This window comes from Misgurnus anguillicaudatus, chromosome 22, assembly GCF_027580225.2.
Source record: "Misgurnus anguillicaudatus chromosome 22, ASM2758022v2, whole genome shotgun sequence".
Classification (NCBI taxonomy): domain Eukaryota; kingdom Metazoa; phylum Chordata; class Actinopteri; order Cypriniformes; family Cobitidae; genus Misgurnus; species Misgurnus anguillicaudatus.
In genome coordinates this window covers 11,210,078-11,229,001 of record NC_073358.2, presented here as the reverse complement: position 1 = coordinate 11,229,001, position 18,924 = coordinate 11,210,078, and the positions used below count along the sequence as shown (strand labels likewise).

The 18,924-nt window shown below is 39.2% G+C and overlaps 1 protein-coding gene across 3 annotated transcripts in view; it reads right to left on the bottom strand.

Moving 5' to 3' along the window:
- The window catches only part of fkbp6 (FKBP prolyl isomerase 6), a 29,945-nt gene extending 11,924 nt beyond the window's left edge, over positions 1–18,021 (bottom strand). Inside the window, exons 1-2 of one of the 3 annotated variants that reach the window (XM_055200910.2) lie at positions 17,795–18,021; positions 17,133–17,250 (exon numbers count right to left, since the gene is read on the bottom strand). In XM_055200910.2, coding sequence (XP_055056885.1) covers positions 17,133–17,250; positions 17,795–17,869 — 193 coding nt within the window. In that variant the 5' untranslated portion in view covers positions 17,870–18,021. The remainder of the gene's footprint in view (positions 1–17,132; positions 17,251–17,794) is intronic. The other 2 variants (XM_055200911.2, XM_055200909.2) reach the window with 2 other exon arrangements.
- Positions 18,022–18,924: the final 903 nt, after the last annotated feature.

Sequence of the window (18,924 nt, the reverse complement as noted above, 5' to 3'; positions counted from 1 at the left end):
ATGGTGAAACATGATCCAGTTCCTAACAAGTTTATTAAAGCAGCATTTCACCCGTAGAAAAATTAATCTTTATTGAAAGTGCGTCATATTTGTAGTCAAAATGTAACATACATTTCGAATTTAGTGCCTATTTGACAGAGAAAAGGGGTGTTTGTAGTCTCACCCCCTCAACAAAGATATTGGACTTCCTGCTTTCAATGATGCAAAATGATGATGATTACATCATTGAAAGAAGGAAATGCAACACTGAAATATGTATTTCTCCTGTCTTAGGGGAAACTGAGGAAATGATGCACGACCATTCAAAAACATGACTGGGGTTCTAACAATACAAAGCTTAGTGCAAATGGGTGAGGTGTCCCTTTAAAGGGGTCATGACATGTTTTTTATTATTTTATTATGTTTTCTGAGGTGTACTAGCTTTTTTCAGGCATGTAATTGGCCAAGGACAAAAATGAAGGAAGCAAGGAAGGAAGGCTGCAACACTAAGAATCAACTCTTGCTCTCTCTGCTATCTGAGGCAGAGTCATGTCACTTGCATATCTACAATGAGAAAAACATGTATATCAAACAAGTGATATGTAAATAGGCAACCATGACAACAACTAGTGTTTCTTGTTGAAAATCAGGTTTTTTTGTCACTAAGATTCACAAATGGAAACATGTCTGGCAACTTTTGGAGAAAAAGGAAAAAAATTGATGATATCCGAGAACATCTGGGTCCAAGCTAGGGCTGGGCGGTATACCGGATTTAGGGCATGCACTCGATATGGGGCCCCGACGCAATGCGGAATTAGCCAATACCGTTCATATCGATATGGTTTAATGCAACTCAAGCGCGCATACACGCGCTCTGCGCGAGCCCGCCCGTCACAGTACGCAACATGGAGAAGCACGCAGAAACTCTGTGACGCTTGGATGTGCCTCATGAATGTGGACATTCAAAAACTGCGGCTGCATGCACTCGGAGCATTGTAATAATTGAGTTCAAGACTAAAATAAAATGTCTCCTCAACCTGCTTTTACAGAGAGATCGTTGGAATAAAGTTACCGCTGCATATGTGTGCTTTCATCCCAACAACATGTCTGACGCTCAATCACAACACCTATTTATCTAATACGCTATTGCAGTTATTTTTTCATCACTATTATAGCAATATCAGGTGAGTGATACTGCGTTTATACTTTAATTCGACGGGACAAGTGCGTAGATAAAACAGAAACTCCGAAGGAATTTTATTTTGTGGTGAACCTTTTCCTCAGATTCAAAGCCCAGTATAACAGCCACAAACAAGTCTCCGTTATTTAATTTTAAAACGTCACTTTATAATTAGTAACGAATGATTGTGCTGCTTCAGTTAAGCTATTAGTGTGAATTAATGAGATTATTATTAAGAAATAATAAGGGAGGATGTGTGTGAATGAAACAAAGACACTTTAAATGTGCTGAATGTGTGCACCTTATAGTTTCAGTTTGCACGTAGTCAATCAGATTCCAGAACCACATCTGTTCTTAATTATTTTGGATCATATGTTTTTAAGTTTTGTCCATTTTTGTGACTGGAATACACTGTAAGGACAAAAGGACTGTGACACCCCCTTCTAATGAAGAGGTTTGACTACTTTAGTAAATTCTGTGAACACAAATCTTAATGCTACAGACAGTTCAGTATATTAATGAGAATTGTGTGTTTCTAATTTTATGGACAATAATTTCAATAGTATGGGCAGGACACTTTTCTATAATTATATTATAGATTAAAGATTATATTACATGATAATCCCCATGTGCACAAAACAAAGTAAAAAAAAAGAAATGATTAAGGGGCTGTTTACACTTGGTATTAAGATGTGTTTTCATCGATCGGATCACAAGTGGACGAGAGAGACACATTACGTTTACACCTGGTATTTAAATCCGTCTCTTTTGTCCACTTTCGACCGCTTCTGTGCTGAATACTATGAGGGGGTTGTCTGTGAGACGGTGGGCGAGTCTCTCTGCTGTCATTCAAACCCGAGCGGGAGTAATTATGAGTTTATATGGACGCAAACTAATATTATGTCGGAGTGCACTGCTTGTTTAGCAAGTAAACATGCTGCACAGTGTTTTGTACATGAGTATGTAAGATCTTTCTTTGAATTTTCAGCGCAATTGATATAGGATCGCGCAACTTTCACACGCTTTCAAAACGAAACTACGGAGATCAGCCGCTTAGTTTTATCAATGAAAGGCTAAAAATAGCGCTGTTCACAGAATGTTCACGCCAGAAGTCAAAAAAGACGTAAAACTTGTGTTTAATACCTCAGATTAGATAAATGGGCGGAGAGAAGGAGGTCGCGTGTGGCTGTTCGAACGCATTCAACCACATGTGCGTTCCGCAACTCCAAAGCGATCCGATCGAAAGTGGTTTCGACCACCTCTGGATGTGGTTGAAAGTGGTCGAAAGTGGGCGAGCTCAAAACGTTTTGAACACCGTTTACACCTGGCATTAACGTCGTCCACTTGTGATACGATCGACGAAAACACATGTTAATGCCAAGTGTAAACAGCCTCTAGAGCTTCACTGGTTTGTATATAAAGTTAACTAAACCCAGCTAAACAACTTTGGTATGACAAACATTTACCACCCATCAAGGACATGAGCATACAGTCATTTCGTGTAAGATAAAGGCTCTAACAAAGATGATTTTTTTATACTGCATGGTACTGCATGGTATATAATTTTTGTTTTGATTTGAAGTGGAATAGATAGTTTATTAGGGAGTGTTTACAACTTTATTGTACAACAACTTCTGCCACAAAGATTATAAAAGCTTTGACTTTCAAGTAACATTTTTATCCTTTTTGTAAGAAATACCGGATATATATCAGATACCGGCATTCCTAAAAAAAATACTGGGATATGAATTTTTGCTCAAACCGCCCAGCCCTAGTCCAAGCATGATAATGCTATAAGGGTTAAACTGTCAAGTGGCAGTTTTGATTGGAGACAACCTGCACAGCTAACATACTGTAGGCCTGGATTATCTTCATTCTAAAAGTCTTGGTAACAGGGTGGTCCTTCCCAAGTTGATCCAAAATGTTTGAGGCCTCAAAGTCAACAAAAGGTTTTGACAGATAAAACCCATTTGAATTTAGTTCAGCAATCATCTTTAGCCCAGACAGAATACACCCCTTGCTGTCAATCAATGATTCTGGCTTGATAAAGCAGGAAAAAAATTCCCTCATGAGTTTCTCTTGTTCATCATGGAGCTTATGAACCCTTGGATCTTTAGACTGAAAGAGCAAAACATATTGTTTGAGCAAGGGAATGACTGCCAAGTAGAAATTAAGCTCAATGAGGGTTTTCTTGTCCTTTAGCAACATCCTAATTGTCCAAGAAGGCATAGAAAAACAAAACAAAACTAAAGCATTCCACATGCGCAATGTGTCCAGACTGACCAAAACTGAGAGCCATCTATGTGGAATATAGCAGTCAGGATGTGAAAATCTGATTCCAAGTATGCTGCAAATTTCTCTGAGGCCTTCTTTTATATCAGCTGACTATTTGTGGTCTGTGTGTAACTCTGTAAGTAGATCTTCAACCCAGGACCCAAAAGTGCTACAAAGTTTCTTACTGCCATTATGAAGGTGATGAAATGAATCGCCATTAATTTCAAGGAGGTGAGGGGCACAACAATCTCAGGTTTTTTTACAAGCCATTTTTAGAGCCCCTCATAACAGAATGGACACTAGATTTTCCCATGGGAGAGCCATTCTTGTAAAAAGTCCATCCAGTGCAGTGAACAGAACCTCTGATGTTAAGATATGAGTTCCAGTGCTGCAAGGTCTTATACAACCATCCAAAGTAACTAACCAGCACCCCTAATACCTTTTAATTTGTCCTGCTAGTGGCCTCATCAATGTTGAGAGAGAAACGGACGTTTCTTATTTCTTGAAGTATTTCATCTTGTATAGTCTTCTTCACACCATGTGTAAGCTTGTATGATGCAGATGTCCACCAGTCTACCCTGCTATTGAAAGTAACCAAGGGGACTATTTTCAGGCAGTGCATAATAGATTCACTACACCTGCTCCAGCCATGTTACAGCAGCAAAGTCCTTGATTATTACGCCAGAATGAGAGTATAGTTTCTAGTAGAGTAGTAATGGGTCTTGGTAAAGAATCGAATCGTCCCGGTATCCTTCCACAGTTCGGCATGCACAGGCACCGCAGTGCACCGTGTTTTAATCGACAACGCATTTCTAATACAGTTTGGTGAAAAACAACGCATAAAACCTCTAACGTATGGTTCTGAATAAGCTATGCGCGTGTTTACGTGAGAGTTCCTCTCCAATCAACTCGTAGTATGCAAACCTCACAGTTCCTCCTCACGTGTTGGTGCGTGCGTGTGTTGCGGGCCGTTTAGTGCGGCAAGCACAGGACAAAAGCCACTAATAGAGGTACCGCCAGCTTCATTTAAGTCTACTGCAGCAGCGATGCTCAAGAAAACAAGGATTTTTCATTTTATGTTTATTTTGAAGTGCACTGTATGTTGGTACATGTAGTATAATAATACAAGTCCCTTTAAGTGAAAATTAGATTTTGGCAAAGGTTAAAAACTGCTTAGGTTTTTATTTTTGTAAAGAAGCCGGTTGTTACCAAAGTGTTAGGTGTTTGTAACCCAATAAATAATTTTATTTTCTTTGAATTTGACAGTAGCCTTTTTAGTCCCCATAAACAGAGTACTGAAGAAAGCATGGGCTGAAACGTCTACTCTGTGGTCTGTTTTTACACTTTTTATACACTTTTCACTATTGTCACTTCTTGCATATGAAATAATAAAAATATTTTTTGGTCTGATTGAATTTTTTAGTGTGCAAACAATTTCCATCTACTGTCCCCATAAACATATACACACCGAAACGTATCGAAACCGTGACCCTAGAACCGTGATACACATCGAACCGCGAGTAATTTGAACCCTTACACCCCTAGTTCCTAGCCATATCGCCTAGAAAATCGCAACTTTAAATTTTCCGTCAGTCTTAGTACACAATGTAACTACAGAAAACTCAAGTTTAAAATAGGTAAAATATCGAAACTGGATATTTTTAGCGGAATGCTAATGGTCTAATTAGATTCAATGGATTATGCTAAGCTATGCTAAAAGTGGTACCGCCAGACCCGGAGATCAGCTGAATGGATTCCAAAATGGTAAAAATCAAATGTTTAACTCTAGAGGAGTCCCTTTAAAAATTTTTTTTTGCTCCCTTATCAATTGTCTTTACACTTCAGGGCTATTTACAACTATTCTGGCCATCTCTCCAGTTTATTGCACACCTAAAACAAATTTTTGACAAATATTTATCTGGCCACACAAGTATACACAAAAATACATACCATTATAATTGTTTAATTTTGATAATACATTTTAAATACATTTAAAAATTTTAAATTCAGCAATTTACTAGTAAATGCTTAATGAAATGTCTTGATAATTGTGCAAAGCTGTAACAAGTGGACCCCTCTCACTACTTTACATCTGCAATAATTTTATTTTGCAGTAATTTCTAAGTAAAACTGAAGTATACTGTGGATCAAGAGAGTTCCTAAAAAAGAGCCGCTAGATGGCACAGCTAATTCATATAGCCCAGGCAGCCTTAATCCATATGTATTTATGGGTTGAAATTAGACTCAAAATAATTAACAAATACATACACATTTATCTGTGAACTTGATTCACATTACAAATGTATTTTACAATCCACGAGCATGTGAAATTCAGAATTAAAATAAATGTGCATCTATTTGTACAAATGGAGACATATATGTGAATAAAATTGTCTTATTTTGTATTCAAATATTATAATTTGGGCATGCAAAAAAAGGAGATGTGCATTTGTGGACACGCCTGAGTTTATCACTTCTATTTATTTGGATTTTGAGACTTTCGTTTTGGCGTTTTAAACATTTTATGAGCTAAATACAAACAACTATCAATGAATGAACAAAAAAAAGTCATTTTGTAGCTGCAAAAGGTAATCTTTACGTGACATTCATCAAGGGAGATGGCTGGCGCAGTCACGTCCCCGTCTCCCCTTTACTCCCTTGCTCGTCCGGATTTCAATAAAGCACGATGGGTATAGATTTGTGGTGTTAAGCCCACTAGTCGGGGGCGGGACTTCAGTCCTTAAAAGGGTGTCACTGCACCCATTTCCAAAACATTCGCCATCCCGTGCATTTTTCTCGTTCTCCCTAAACCAAACTGTGCAGAGTCTTTCACTAGGATGACGTTGTATCTTCAATACGTATGTGTACATGTGTGTGTATATATGTGTATGTATGTATATATATGTATATATATATATGTATGTATATATATATATGTATATGTATATATATATGTGTGTGTATGTGTGTGTATGTATATATATGTGTATATATGTATTTATAGATATGTGTGGATATATATAGATATATATGGATATATGTTTGTGTATATGTACATGTGTATACATATGAATGGCCCCTACGCTAATTGGGTTTTGTTTTTCTTTCTTTATGTCTCGTCCTTCTCTCCGAGGACAATGAGACAAACAGACCCAGTTCCGGTAAATGTGAAAGTCGGCACACCTCTGACCCACCGGCAGACCTTCAACGTGATGCCCAGCTGATGCATGACCAACAACCACCGGCAGAACTCGCTTAACCTCCGCCTAATCTCCTTAATCTCCTTAATCGTTTCAATGTATATATAAATATATCCTTAATCGTTTCAATGTATATATAAATATATCTCCCAAGGGTTTTTCCCTCCTATGACTTTTTTTTTACTTCCCCGGCTGAGCCTGGGGTTTTTTTTCTCCTAGGGGGTTTTCAACCCGGGGAGGCAGCCCTCTTGGGCTTAACTTAGCACCCTCTTCTTTACGTTACATTAGCAATACGCACGCTTATAATGTTGATTCATAGCCGCATCAAATTTAGCTGCTTGTGCTATCGTGTATTATGTTGTGCTATCTGTCGTTTTTCTGTGCTTTCCACTGCTTCTATTAATGTAAAGCTGCTTTGAAACAATCACCAATTGTGAAAAGCGCTATATAAATAAAATTGAATTGAATTGAATTGGTACAAACAGGGACATTTTTGTGAAATCAGTGGTTATAATTTGTATCATCACTTCACAAGCTGTGCACGCAAAAAAAAAGGATGTGAATTTGTGGATCAGGCAATGCACGTGCAATTATCCAGTTCTGATCATTTGGATTTTGAGACTTTAGTTGCGTGGTTTGCATTGGACAATCCACACGCACAGCATTGCCTAAGAAAAGCAGTCACTGTTTTAGTATTATAAGTTATGTTTTGTGTTAATATATTATTCTGTTTATGTTGCGTATATTTGTAAGATTGATTCATTTGACATACTGTTGAATAGTTTAATCTATATCAACGCGTCGTATTTTCTCAAATAAATAAATATTTTTCTGATTCCATATTTATTTTAATAAGTCAGAAACGTCTTCGCTGTGTCCTGCTGACAGGGGCGGTGGGCGCAAGCAGCAGGTGACGCAAATTATGGGTCCTCCGAAGGTTAGACCCATAGACTGTAAAAAAAACATGGACGTAGTGTCTGTGACATCACCCATAGGTTTCTGAACATCGTTTTTGAAGCTTAAAATAGGCGTTGCCTGCTGTCGCTATCTTGGCTGTGTGTCACTGCGCATTAGAGTTCTCAACGGGTCGGGCCGGCCCGACAAACCCGACGGGACCCGCGAATTCGGGCCGGGTTCGGGTCAAAAATATAAGCAACTGAGTCGGGTCGGGTCGGACCTCGGGCTTAATCTTTTACGCTCTGCGAAAAAAATTATTAATCATCACTGCTGTTCACCGTAAAGAAAGTCTGGTCTGGCTGCTGCAACATGCATCACAGAAAGGGGCGGGGGATAGCAATAAGCTCCGGGGCGGATCAGCAACGGATCCAGACCGGAGCTGCCGGCTTTAGAGCGGATCCGTTGCGGATCCGCTTCAGAGCAGATCCGTTGCGGATCCGCCCCAGAGCTTATTGCTATCACTGCGTGCACGCCTGTTGCCTGGAGAAGAAGAGATGGAGAAAACTAAACTTGCCGCAGGTGAATTCATTTTTAGGCATATTTATATAGCCTATATTTAAAGTTTATTGTTTCAGTTGTTTGTATTGTTATAAGGCGTGAACCTTAAAGCTTGGTTTGAAATTCCGTCTGCTGGTCATGATAATAGCATAAAGTTACGTGTATGAGACAAAAAGGGAGGGAGGGGGGGGGGTAGGAGGCGTCGGGCAGCGGGACGGGTTAGGACAGATAATTCACTTTGATGTGTCGGGTTACATCGGGTCCGGGCTTTAAAAGCCACGGGCCGGGTCGGGTCGGGTTGTAATTTTCAGGCCTGTTGAGAACTCTACTGCGCATCACTCGCGGATATCCGAAAATGGGTAAAAGGCAGGACGTGGGTGAAGCTGAGGTGACTGGTTGCTGAAACCACGCCCGCCTAGCTCGACTCTAGTGACAGCAGTGGCTGTTCAACCATCAATCAGTTTACCACGTCCTTAATTATGCAGAATTTTAAGGCTTAATAATATAATTTAAATGGAGTTAAAAAAAATTCACCCCCCTCACAGTTGTCATGAAGGGCAAAATTAGCTATACAGACCAATAACTATTTTTGTACCAGGCTGTAAACATATTATCTTCAACTGTAAAGTTGGCCATTTTAACATGGAGGTCTATGGGAATTGACTCCCTTTTGGAGCCAGTCTCTAGCGGCCAGTCGATGAATTGCAGTTTAAAGGTCCCGTTCTTTCTGTGTTTTTGAAGCTTTGATTGTGTTTACAGCAAGGTTACACATTGAAGAACTCATAGCAGGTGCGCTAAAAGTTTGAGGTTTTGACTTTAAAATGTCGTCTTGCTATGTTTTGGGCTGTTTTTTTTAAACTAAAGTTTTACTGGATCTCGGCAGACATTCCTTCGCAGAAATAAAGAAGACAATTGTGGTTGAATGGCCGGGGACGATCATAAATAATGCTTGTGTTTGCAGTGCACACTTCATATCAGGGAAAATAATCTATGCATATGTACTGCTGTGTTGGTTTTATCTAGTACAAATCAGCCAGTTTCTGTTTTACAGGTTAAAAGTCACCAAACTTCAGCACACTAGCTAGCTTAAATGTTAAACAAACATACGGCGATAGCTGTGTGTGCCATCCTTTGAATGGTCTCTTAAAATAATCCACATTGCTAATCATAGTTAGCACAGCGATAGGTTACATTAGACCAGGGCTATTCAAATCTTACCCTGGAGGGCCGGAGCACTACAGAGTTTACAGGGAACTACACTGCGACCAAAATGGTCGCATATGCGACCTTTTGAACTGCCGTTGCGACCTTAATTTTTAATGGGTCGCAAATGTGCTACCTAATGTTTTAGACAATATGCTATGATTTACTATGAGCATTTATTAAAACAGAAATGTGGATTTTAAGAATGCGTTTTATAACGTGCTCTGAGCCTTCAACACGTTGGCTTCATTTTTCGTGAAAGCACGTCGTGTCTCTCCCTATGAGTGTGCGTTCGCGTGCTCTCCGTTTCTCAATGAATTTGGTGCGACGCGGAGCAAGCTCAGTGTCTTCCATGTTTCTGAACTTGAACAGAGGTCTTGAGGATGCGGGAACCGTATGGTTCCGGGTTTATATTTTAAATGGTCAGTCGGGTCCGGTTAGGACCTAGTTTAATTACTTTTAGTCCCAAGTCTGATTAATATTGTGTGTAAGTTAGTCGATCGGAAAACGGCCATGAGCGCTACCGCGCTAAAGCTCGAGTGCAGTTTCAGCGTGCCTCCGGTTTCTATGGCGATGGTTCTTGTTACGACCACACGCTGCATTTTCTTTCTCACATTTTTTTAATAATCTTATTATTAATAAACCATATCTTTTCTAAAACCATATCCATATTTAAAAAGTTTGCACAGAGATTGTAGCCAAAAGGCAGTGCTAATGTCAAGACCATTGCACTGAACGAGCAAAGCTCAAGCTGACCCAGGATATAAAAAACGCAAAGCAATGTAAAGTCTTTCATCGGGACAGCAAGTAGACTTTTAAATCTGAAATAATGAGTGGATTAAGTTTTTTTAATCGGCAAGAGAGAAATAGAAAGATAGAACATAAGCAGTAAAAGTGCCTATCTAATAGAAATTATAACCATTATAACATCAGTCACATTTATAATCTATGGACCTGCACTGTCTATTAATATACTATACATAGTATTGTATTATATTGAGTTTGATGAAAGGGGTCTAATTGCTTCATATATCAGTGCAAAAACAGTGTTTTCATGGTGCTTTGACAAACAGTGTCAGCTTTGTTAATGGCAAAGAAAGTTTGGGGTGGTTAGATTAATGAAATATTATGTGAAATTAATATTAATTTTCAATAAATCAAAGTATTGTGTTGTGTCAAACATTATTAGTTCTTCGTCACATGTATAGTATTTGTCAGTGGGTAATGACCAGCTACCACCACAAGTAAATTTCAGATCTGTGGGAAACACTGCAACGTTTAAGAAAACAAGAAGGCATGTGGTTTAAAAGATGGCAAGTAAAATAAAAAGCATATCTGTATGTTTCATTATTGTTCATTATTATCCAGAGCGCCTTAATAAAACTTTAAAAAAATATGTGCGACCAAATAATATTTTGCGCCAGTAACTGAAAAAGTTGGTAGCGCAAGTGCCACCAGTGGAAAAGGTTAGTGTAGTTCCCTGGTTTAGCTCCAACCCTAATCAAACTTACCCACCTGTGATTTTCTAGTGATCATGAAGACCATCCGTGTGTCTCAATTCGTTCCCTAGCTCCCGAGGTCGTGAATCAGTATATCGTGTATACAGGTTCGGGCACTGGTAAGGACCCTAGCTCACTTCACATTGGGACAACGTTCACTTATTTTTCTGTCACGTGGCTGCTTAAGCGCGTTGTGATTATTCACAGCTGTACTCATCAACAACCGGCAAAACCAACATCTCTCTGACTTAATTTTAAAAACAGTACATTGTAAAAAATGCTGTCATTATTCTCTTACATATCTGTGCATAAAATTGGAGGCATATAATTACATTTTAAATGTAATGAATATATTTACAATTTTAAATAAATATTATTATTTTAAATATTGAGTAGATTGTGGTCCCTTACTGTGTAGCAATGTTTGTTTATATTTACAACTAAAACAAACGTTTGTCTTTATAAAAGTTCTGTAACATTTCATAAAGTTTATTGAGTTGGATCACGTGATGTTCGGTTGGCATTGGTTTTTGCGTTGCATTGTGGGAATTTTTAGGGAACGAACGTTCTAGTGCACTGAAAGGATTTTGCGATTGAGATAGCCATTCAAATAGTCGACTCCCTGATCAGTGCCCTGACTACTGAACAAGGGAGCTGTTTGAGACACACGGCTTGATTAGCTTGCTCAGGTGTGTGTTTGATTAGGGTTGAAGCTAAACTCTGCAGTGCTCTGGCCCTCCAGGGTAAGATTTGAATAGCCCTGCATTAGACGATAAGCCTTGACATAATTGCCCAAACCACCCAAAAGTAAATCATATGTTTTCTAGGAAATATCCAAAACCAGGTTAAATGTTTCCAATGAGAACAAGCTACAAGAACTAACTGTTACAGAGTTAATTTACAAAAATAGCTGTCACGGTCCCGCAGAGTCAGTGACTGTACATTAGAGCTGCACGATAGGGGTGGGCAATATGACCAAAATCTTCTCTCACGATAGGATTCATTTTATATCATGATAACGATATGTATCACGGTAGAGGTTTTTTATGTTTTAATAAGGTTTAAATCTTTAATACCATAGAAATGTTCATAATTCTCACAAAAAACATATACAAGCATAAAAAAAGATAAAAACAAACTAAACTCAAGCTATCTGAAGATAAACAGTCAACGATAAAGGAATGATAATAAATAATTATGTATGCATGTATATTTTTTTTATTTAAGGTAGAAAAGTGATTTAGTCAAGAGCATCGAGAGATTTTCTCTTAAAGGGATAGTTCGGCCAAAAATGATATTAAACCCATGATTTACTCACCCCCAAGCTGTCCGAGATGCATATGTCCATCGTTTTTCAGACAAACACATTTTCCGTTATTTTAGAAAATGTTTTAGATCTTTCAGTTAATTAAATGAGAAGTTACGGGGCCCACGACCTTCAAGTCCAAAAAATGTGCATCCATCCTTCACAAAATAAATCCAAACGGCTCCAGGATGATAAATAAAGGTCTTCTGAGGGTAATCCAATCCGCGTGGTGCTGTTGTAGAAATATCCATATTTAAAACTTTATGAACCAAAATAACTACCTTCCGGTAGCGCCGCCATCTTAGACTCCTCTGTAGGAGAGAGTATTAGCGTAGTGTACGCACTTTTCTTAGTGACGTATGACAAATTCGGAGCGCGGGGACACAGAGCAGCAGCAGAGTAACCTCCGTACGCTGCGTAAGCTCTCATCCTGAATGCGGATGCGACTAAGATGGTGGCATTACCGGATGCGAGTTATTTTGTAGGGCTGCAGCTATCGATTCTTTTTGTAATCGATTAATCTAGCACTGAATCGATCGATTAATCGAGTAATCGGATAAAACTTTTGTGTGTGTTTTTAAACAACCAAAACAAATAATGCATAACGAAAATGACTTGGCTGTAAAATGTTCAAGCGTTTTGCTTTTAGTTCTAAAAAACCAGAGGTATTTGGCTCCAAAAAATAAGCCTATTTATTTCAATTTTTACCCATTTAGTGTTTATAAGTGCCAGTGCCAACAATTAAACACTTTAATTTATTAATATGCACAACAGGTTTCATGCTGTAATCTAGCCCTGACATCAAAGTAAATATCTGGTTTATGTACATTTCTACACCTGCAGCATTTACCATTAGGCTACTAACATATAGTATATTATTTCTGGGGTGAGCCTATTTGCTATGGTAACATCCTGTGTGTGTGCGCGCGCACGTGCACCTGTGTTTGTGTTTGTCTGTGCACGCGTGAGGAAGAGTGACACCCCAGTCAGACGTTCAGTTGCTTCATTCATTGCATTTTGGTATGGCAGAAATACATAAATTCCTTTTCAATAGAACGCTGCATTTGGTTTGCATCACTTGCATTGCGGTGCATTTTAGGTTAAGAATCCGTTCGAAAAATCACAACATAACGTTCCTCTGTATACAGTAAATGCATGCTGAAATTATTGTTGCGTGGCTACATTAAAGTGTAAGCATATGTGATGCATTGCGCGATCGGTCTGACTCGCGTGAGAGAGAATAACTTCCTTATGCTAAACTCCAATAAGACAGAGATTATTATTATTGAACAAAATATGTCAGATAAGTTGCCCATATATGATTGCACTGTGGTGCCGTTTTTTGGTACACACACCTGTAAAGTGCATGCGTGTGTGTGAAGGGGTTCTTTTTTAAGCTATACTCTCCTGCAATTGAACGTGAATACGAAAACATCAAAGCTAAACATCATATCTAGTCAAACCGCATAACGACGTCGCTACAAATATAGTATGGGATTAAAATCAGCGGAAGCTATGGAAGCTTGTTTCATCGACGCTTGTGAAACAGCAGTGGATGTTTTCGGTTCAGATGCTGAATGTAATGATCCCAAACTTTAGACATTCTCTCTCTGCCGTTTATGGACATATTCGCTCCACCATCGCGCCAACTAAATTCAAAATGTACCACGCGCTATGATGTGCTTCCTGAACATTGAACAACGGTCCGTGTGAATCAGATCTCGGCGCGTGTAGTGCGCGTCAGAGGAATTTAACGAGGCTTCGAGGCAGAATTTTTGCCTCGAGGGATTTTTTGAATAGAGTAACTCGATGAATCGTTTCAGCCCTATCTACCGGTTGACAAATTTCAACCGGTTAATCATGTCTACCGGTTTATCGCCCACCCCTTCTGCACGATTAATCGTTAAAAGATCGTGATCTCGATTCGACCCCCTAAATTATCTTAATCCAGCATTTCTACGATTCAGGTAATTATAATTCCAAGGAGGAAAGACGCAGTTTCGGCGGTTCTTTTGACAACACGGCACGCAATCACTAACAGCAGCCGCGATGACGTCTAATTTATTATTGCGCCTGCCAGATGTGCTCATGTTCGCTCCACCGGTACAGCTGATGCTTTCGCTGAGAAGTTAGACAGAAAGAAACAGAAACTTAAGAGAATGAGTGAGGCAGAGCAATGCGCAGGTACGTCTGACAAAGATCCTTGACGTTGTTTTAGTACCAAAAAGAAGATCTTATTCCGGATCTTATCCTTTCCGAACAGGTTTTTAGCACAGAGGGAGGCATTGGCTACATCCAAAAAAAAACACTTGCTGTCTTTGCATTTGATCACTTGACTACTTACATGATTTTTTCCTGTATTTGGCCCAAGTGTTCTAGTGGGCGATTACAAAAGCGTCAAAAAACTCTCTGGCTGCCCTGCACTCTGACGCTCAAATGCATTCTCTGGAATCCTCTCAAGCGGAGGTTTCTGCCTTCCGATTGGTTGCCAACGAACGTTTCCGCCTTCCGATTGGTTGCCGCTGAACCGCGCATAGCTCATTACCATAAAGTTAATGTCAATCCATGTGCCAGCAATCTGCACCAAAACTTATTCGTTTTTTATTTAGGCTACTTAAAATTTATTTTTTTAAGTTCTTTTAAATAAAATGAATACATAATCACTCTACAGTTAACATTAACTAAATTTAAAGATTATCTAAACTTATCTGAAACTTTCAGTTACATAATTCTTTGCAACATGTAAAAACTAATGTTAACCTAATGTTCAGGGGTTGGAAGTCTTTAAAATAAGAAAGTTCTTGAATCATAAGAGAATTGTGATCTTTATTTTAAGCAAAAGAATCGTGATTCTCATTTTATACAGAATTGTGCAGCTCTACTATATTCGAACAGTTCCGAACCTTCTTATGCATCCATGTTTATTAAATCCCGCCTAAAACGCTAGCTTACGCTTGTCAGCATTGCGTCCGCCTCTTCTTGCCTCCAGCTAGGCCCCACCCACCCGGAGATGTTGTAATGTTTACAAACTTTTAAAGGGTCTTTACCTGTAGATGGCCCTTTATGCATGTGAGGTTAGCTGAGGCTGACAGCAACATCAGTTAAAGGCTAAGTGCACAATGTTTGAAAGCCAATGTTGATATTTGAAATCACCTAACAAACACGCCCCTAGCCCAATAGAATCTGGACCTTCTTTTGATAGACCCGTCCCACACATACGCAACCCCGGCAAGGATGTCGGTTAGTACACGCCCCTTACTGCTGATTGGCTACAAGTGTCTTTTGGTAGTCGGCCCGACACTCTTTTCCAAAGCGTTTTTCAAACATTGTGCACTCCGCCTTTAACTGATAATAAATATGTCAGACAGTCTAGGTGCTGTTAGCTGCTAAACTGTAATTACCAAAACTATAACTGAAACTAGAGCTGCTCAGATCAGCATTTTTGGGGCCGATCACCAAGATCATGATCTGCCGATCGCCGATCAGTGCCGATCACAGAATGGCAGTGGAATGGGAATCTTTTATCTTTAATCTAGCAGAGTTTGCACCATTTGTAGAAATGAAACTAACTATAAATTAGGTATATTATTGTTTTAATAGATAATCAAATAAATAAGCACAACAAATATTTCTTCTTGCAAAGAGAAATGTAATATGCCTTTAAAAAGGTTTATGTCTGTTAAAAGTAATTAAAATAAAACACTTCACAGTCTTTACTGTATGAATTAAATATACACGCATTCGTATGAAGTACAACAGTTCTTCACTGATGAGCAGAGAGTAATTTCATTGAGAGATGAATTAGGATACTGTAGCTTTAAGACGTGGGAGAGATCGTTCTCTTCACGTGCACTGATGACTGGCTGCTGTGTATGCGTGCGACGGGTGTCCGCAAACAAGAGCAGCTGTGAGGAAAATGGAAGTTTAAACCTTCAAAACTTTAAAACGAATGAAAGCAATAAACTTTCGGCATGAGGATGCAATTGTCCGCGATAGATATGTGTTGTATACGTTGTTTGATAGGGATGTGAAGACGCATCGTGCTGAGGACCGGAGCACGTCCTCATAGAAAATACGCATATCTCTGTAAAGGCAGAGAGAGAAATCCAAATCTGAACGTCAGACATGAGCAACGGGTTACAAAATGCTCGCACTGTGTAAAATGGTCTCTAATTGCAGCCGCATCAGGAACGCTATGATGACAAAAGTAAACAGAAAGATTGGCTCATGAGATCTGCAAATTTAGCGAGTGCCAATCGCATCATTTAATGCCGTTATCGGACGATTCCGAAACTAACTAAAACTAAACTTAAATTTAAAGCAAACGATATTAAAATAAAAACTATAATGGTTTACAGTGCGCAATATAACATGTGTTCATGTTTCACGTGTAAAAAAACGCTGTATTTTTCACACAATTTACTTATCTATATGCAGCTGTTTTCACTGTCCTCAAAACGGGCTGATGTCTTCCTTGTTCTGTGAAGTCCCTCCTTCAGATATACGTAACGAGTTCTGATTGTGTACTTTGTTTAGTGTGTTGTGATTCGATTGCAGCTTAGCTTGCCGTTAGCTTAGCTGGCGACTGACGTATTCCTGTGGGCGGAGGTTAGTCAAAAAACTGTTCTACTGATGTAATTAAAGCAGGAAGTAGAGGGCTGTAGTCCAAGCCAGCCATTCATTGTAGGCTTTGAAAGGCAAATTCTGTTAAAGAAAATATATCGCCTGGCAGTGAACGTTGAGCTTTAACATTTCACAGGTTTTATTTATGCTATTATAGCAACATTACACACTAACTAGGGTTTTAAAATGGAATCGGAAAGAATGTGACCTTTAAATCACTTCCGTATCCGCTTCATCAGAGAGATCGGAAGGTTGCCCCTCGGTTAGACTGTCTCATTTCAGTTCTCTTGGCGGACTTATGAGGCTGCCTCCTTATAAGACAGAGTGCTCGCCTTTTAAGGTCGCAGCCCTTGAATTGGGATACAGCTTTTGACTGACTGCTTCATTAAAACACATTTAATTACGTCACTTACTTGATACGGAAGCATTCAGAGGTATGGGCGGGCCTTCCCCTGCATGGATTACCTCTTTAAGGATCCCTCCATCTCCTAGTATGTCTTGCATTTGCCAGGCCAAACGCTGGTAAGGAGTCTAAGAAATAATTAGACATTACTTAAAATTTTTAATAATTCATATCAGTTGATATCAACAGTTCAGATCAGTTATTAGAGTATATATGATGGCATAATTAATAGAAAATTCTAATGTCAAAATCTACTTATTGTTTTAAGTATCTTGTAAAATATTACCCTGGTATGTAAACCATTACCGGTAACTTTACCATGGTTATCAAGCTGTATGGTATCAACATCTGTAACTGTACTTTTTTGTAAGAGCACGCGTTGCACTCTGTAGTATTTACTAATCACTCAATATGATTAATGGTTTTGCTGTACATAGCGCAACAATTATGTGATCTCTCATACTGCTGTTGTTTTAAAACACGCCGTGTAATTTCTGGATCACGTCCATGTGACACCTAGCATGTGTAAATCAATAGATTTTTAAAGTTAAACTAATTATTTATTTCACATTTTAATGCAGTTCAGCCTGGGCAGTAGTGTTGTTGCGTCGTAGTGAATTAAGGTTAAAATAAAAGGCATTAAGCACATGTACCGTGTAAGTGCACATTTACCTCAATTCCAAATTGATGGCGTTCCTCTGGAGCCATAAACTGTAATATTCTCGCGCTATTGCCGTTTGATGACATTGCGCGCGTCTTAAAAACAGCAGAAAGTTCTTAACTGTGAACTTGCAATTAATTCCGACACAAAATGGGCGTGTTCGACTTCAAGCGGCGCTGCGCAGACCGATCGGCGTATGACATAAAATACCGCGAGATCGACTGGCAAGCATGTGGCGAAATACGCACAACCGGCGCAACGTCTCTGAACATGTTCACGCCCACTTTTGAGGGAAACAGACTAGACCTTCCATTGGCTTCCATTCAAAATAGCGGAACAAAGCAACCTTCGTGCACAGCCGGCAGGCGTGAATGACTTATGAGATCGCTCGGATTGGACATGTTGAGTGGTTGTCTGTCCACCCTGCCTGCCATGGAGCGCGAAAGATACATTAACATATTTAATTTGGTCAATATAAAAACATGTCTCTTTCATTCTCCCAGCATCATATTTGTGTAACAACGCTCCCTATTGGCCAGAGGTGTCTTACCCGGACATTTACTCGTACCTCATCGAGTCAACAGGGAAGCAAGTGACTGATTTTACTTCGTATTTGAAAGTTACTTAAGTTAGTATTTATTTATTATGTCTTTATATTTAGAGTAATGAGTGCACTTTTCCGTCGAGTCATACAACTAACTGGCTTAGCGATATTTTCAGCAATCACTGGATGCCGTTGTTACACAAATTGGACGCTGTGAGAATGAAAGGGACATGTTTTTTTATTGAACAAATTAAATGTGTTAATGTATCTTTCGGGCTCTATGGCAGGCAGGGTGGACAGAGACATACTCGACATGTTTAGTCTGAGTGATTTCATAAGTTATTTACGACTGCCGGCTGTGTAAAAACGTTGCTTTGTTCCGCTATTTTGAATGGAAGCCAATGGAAGGGCTGTTTTTTTATCCCCCAAAAAGGGGCGGTGACGAAATTTACAGTCAAGTTCCCGGATGTGCCAGTAGTCCGTATTCTGGTGCTTTTCTAAAAAACAGTGGCTGTTTCTCAGTATTTTTCATAGAGCGCAAAAACAGAATTTAGGTTGTGTCTTCGCCAAATTTAAAGGGATAGTTCACTTTAAAAT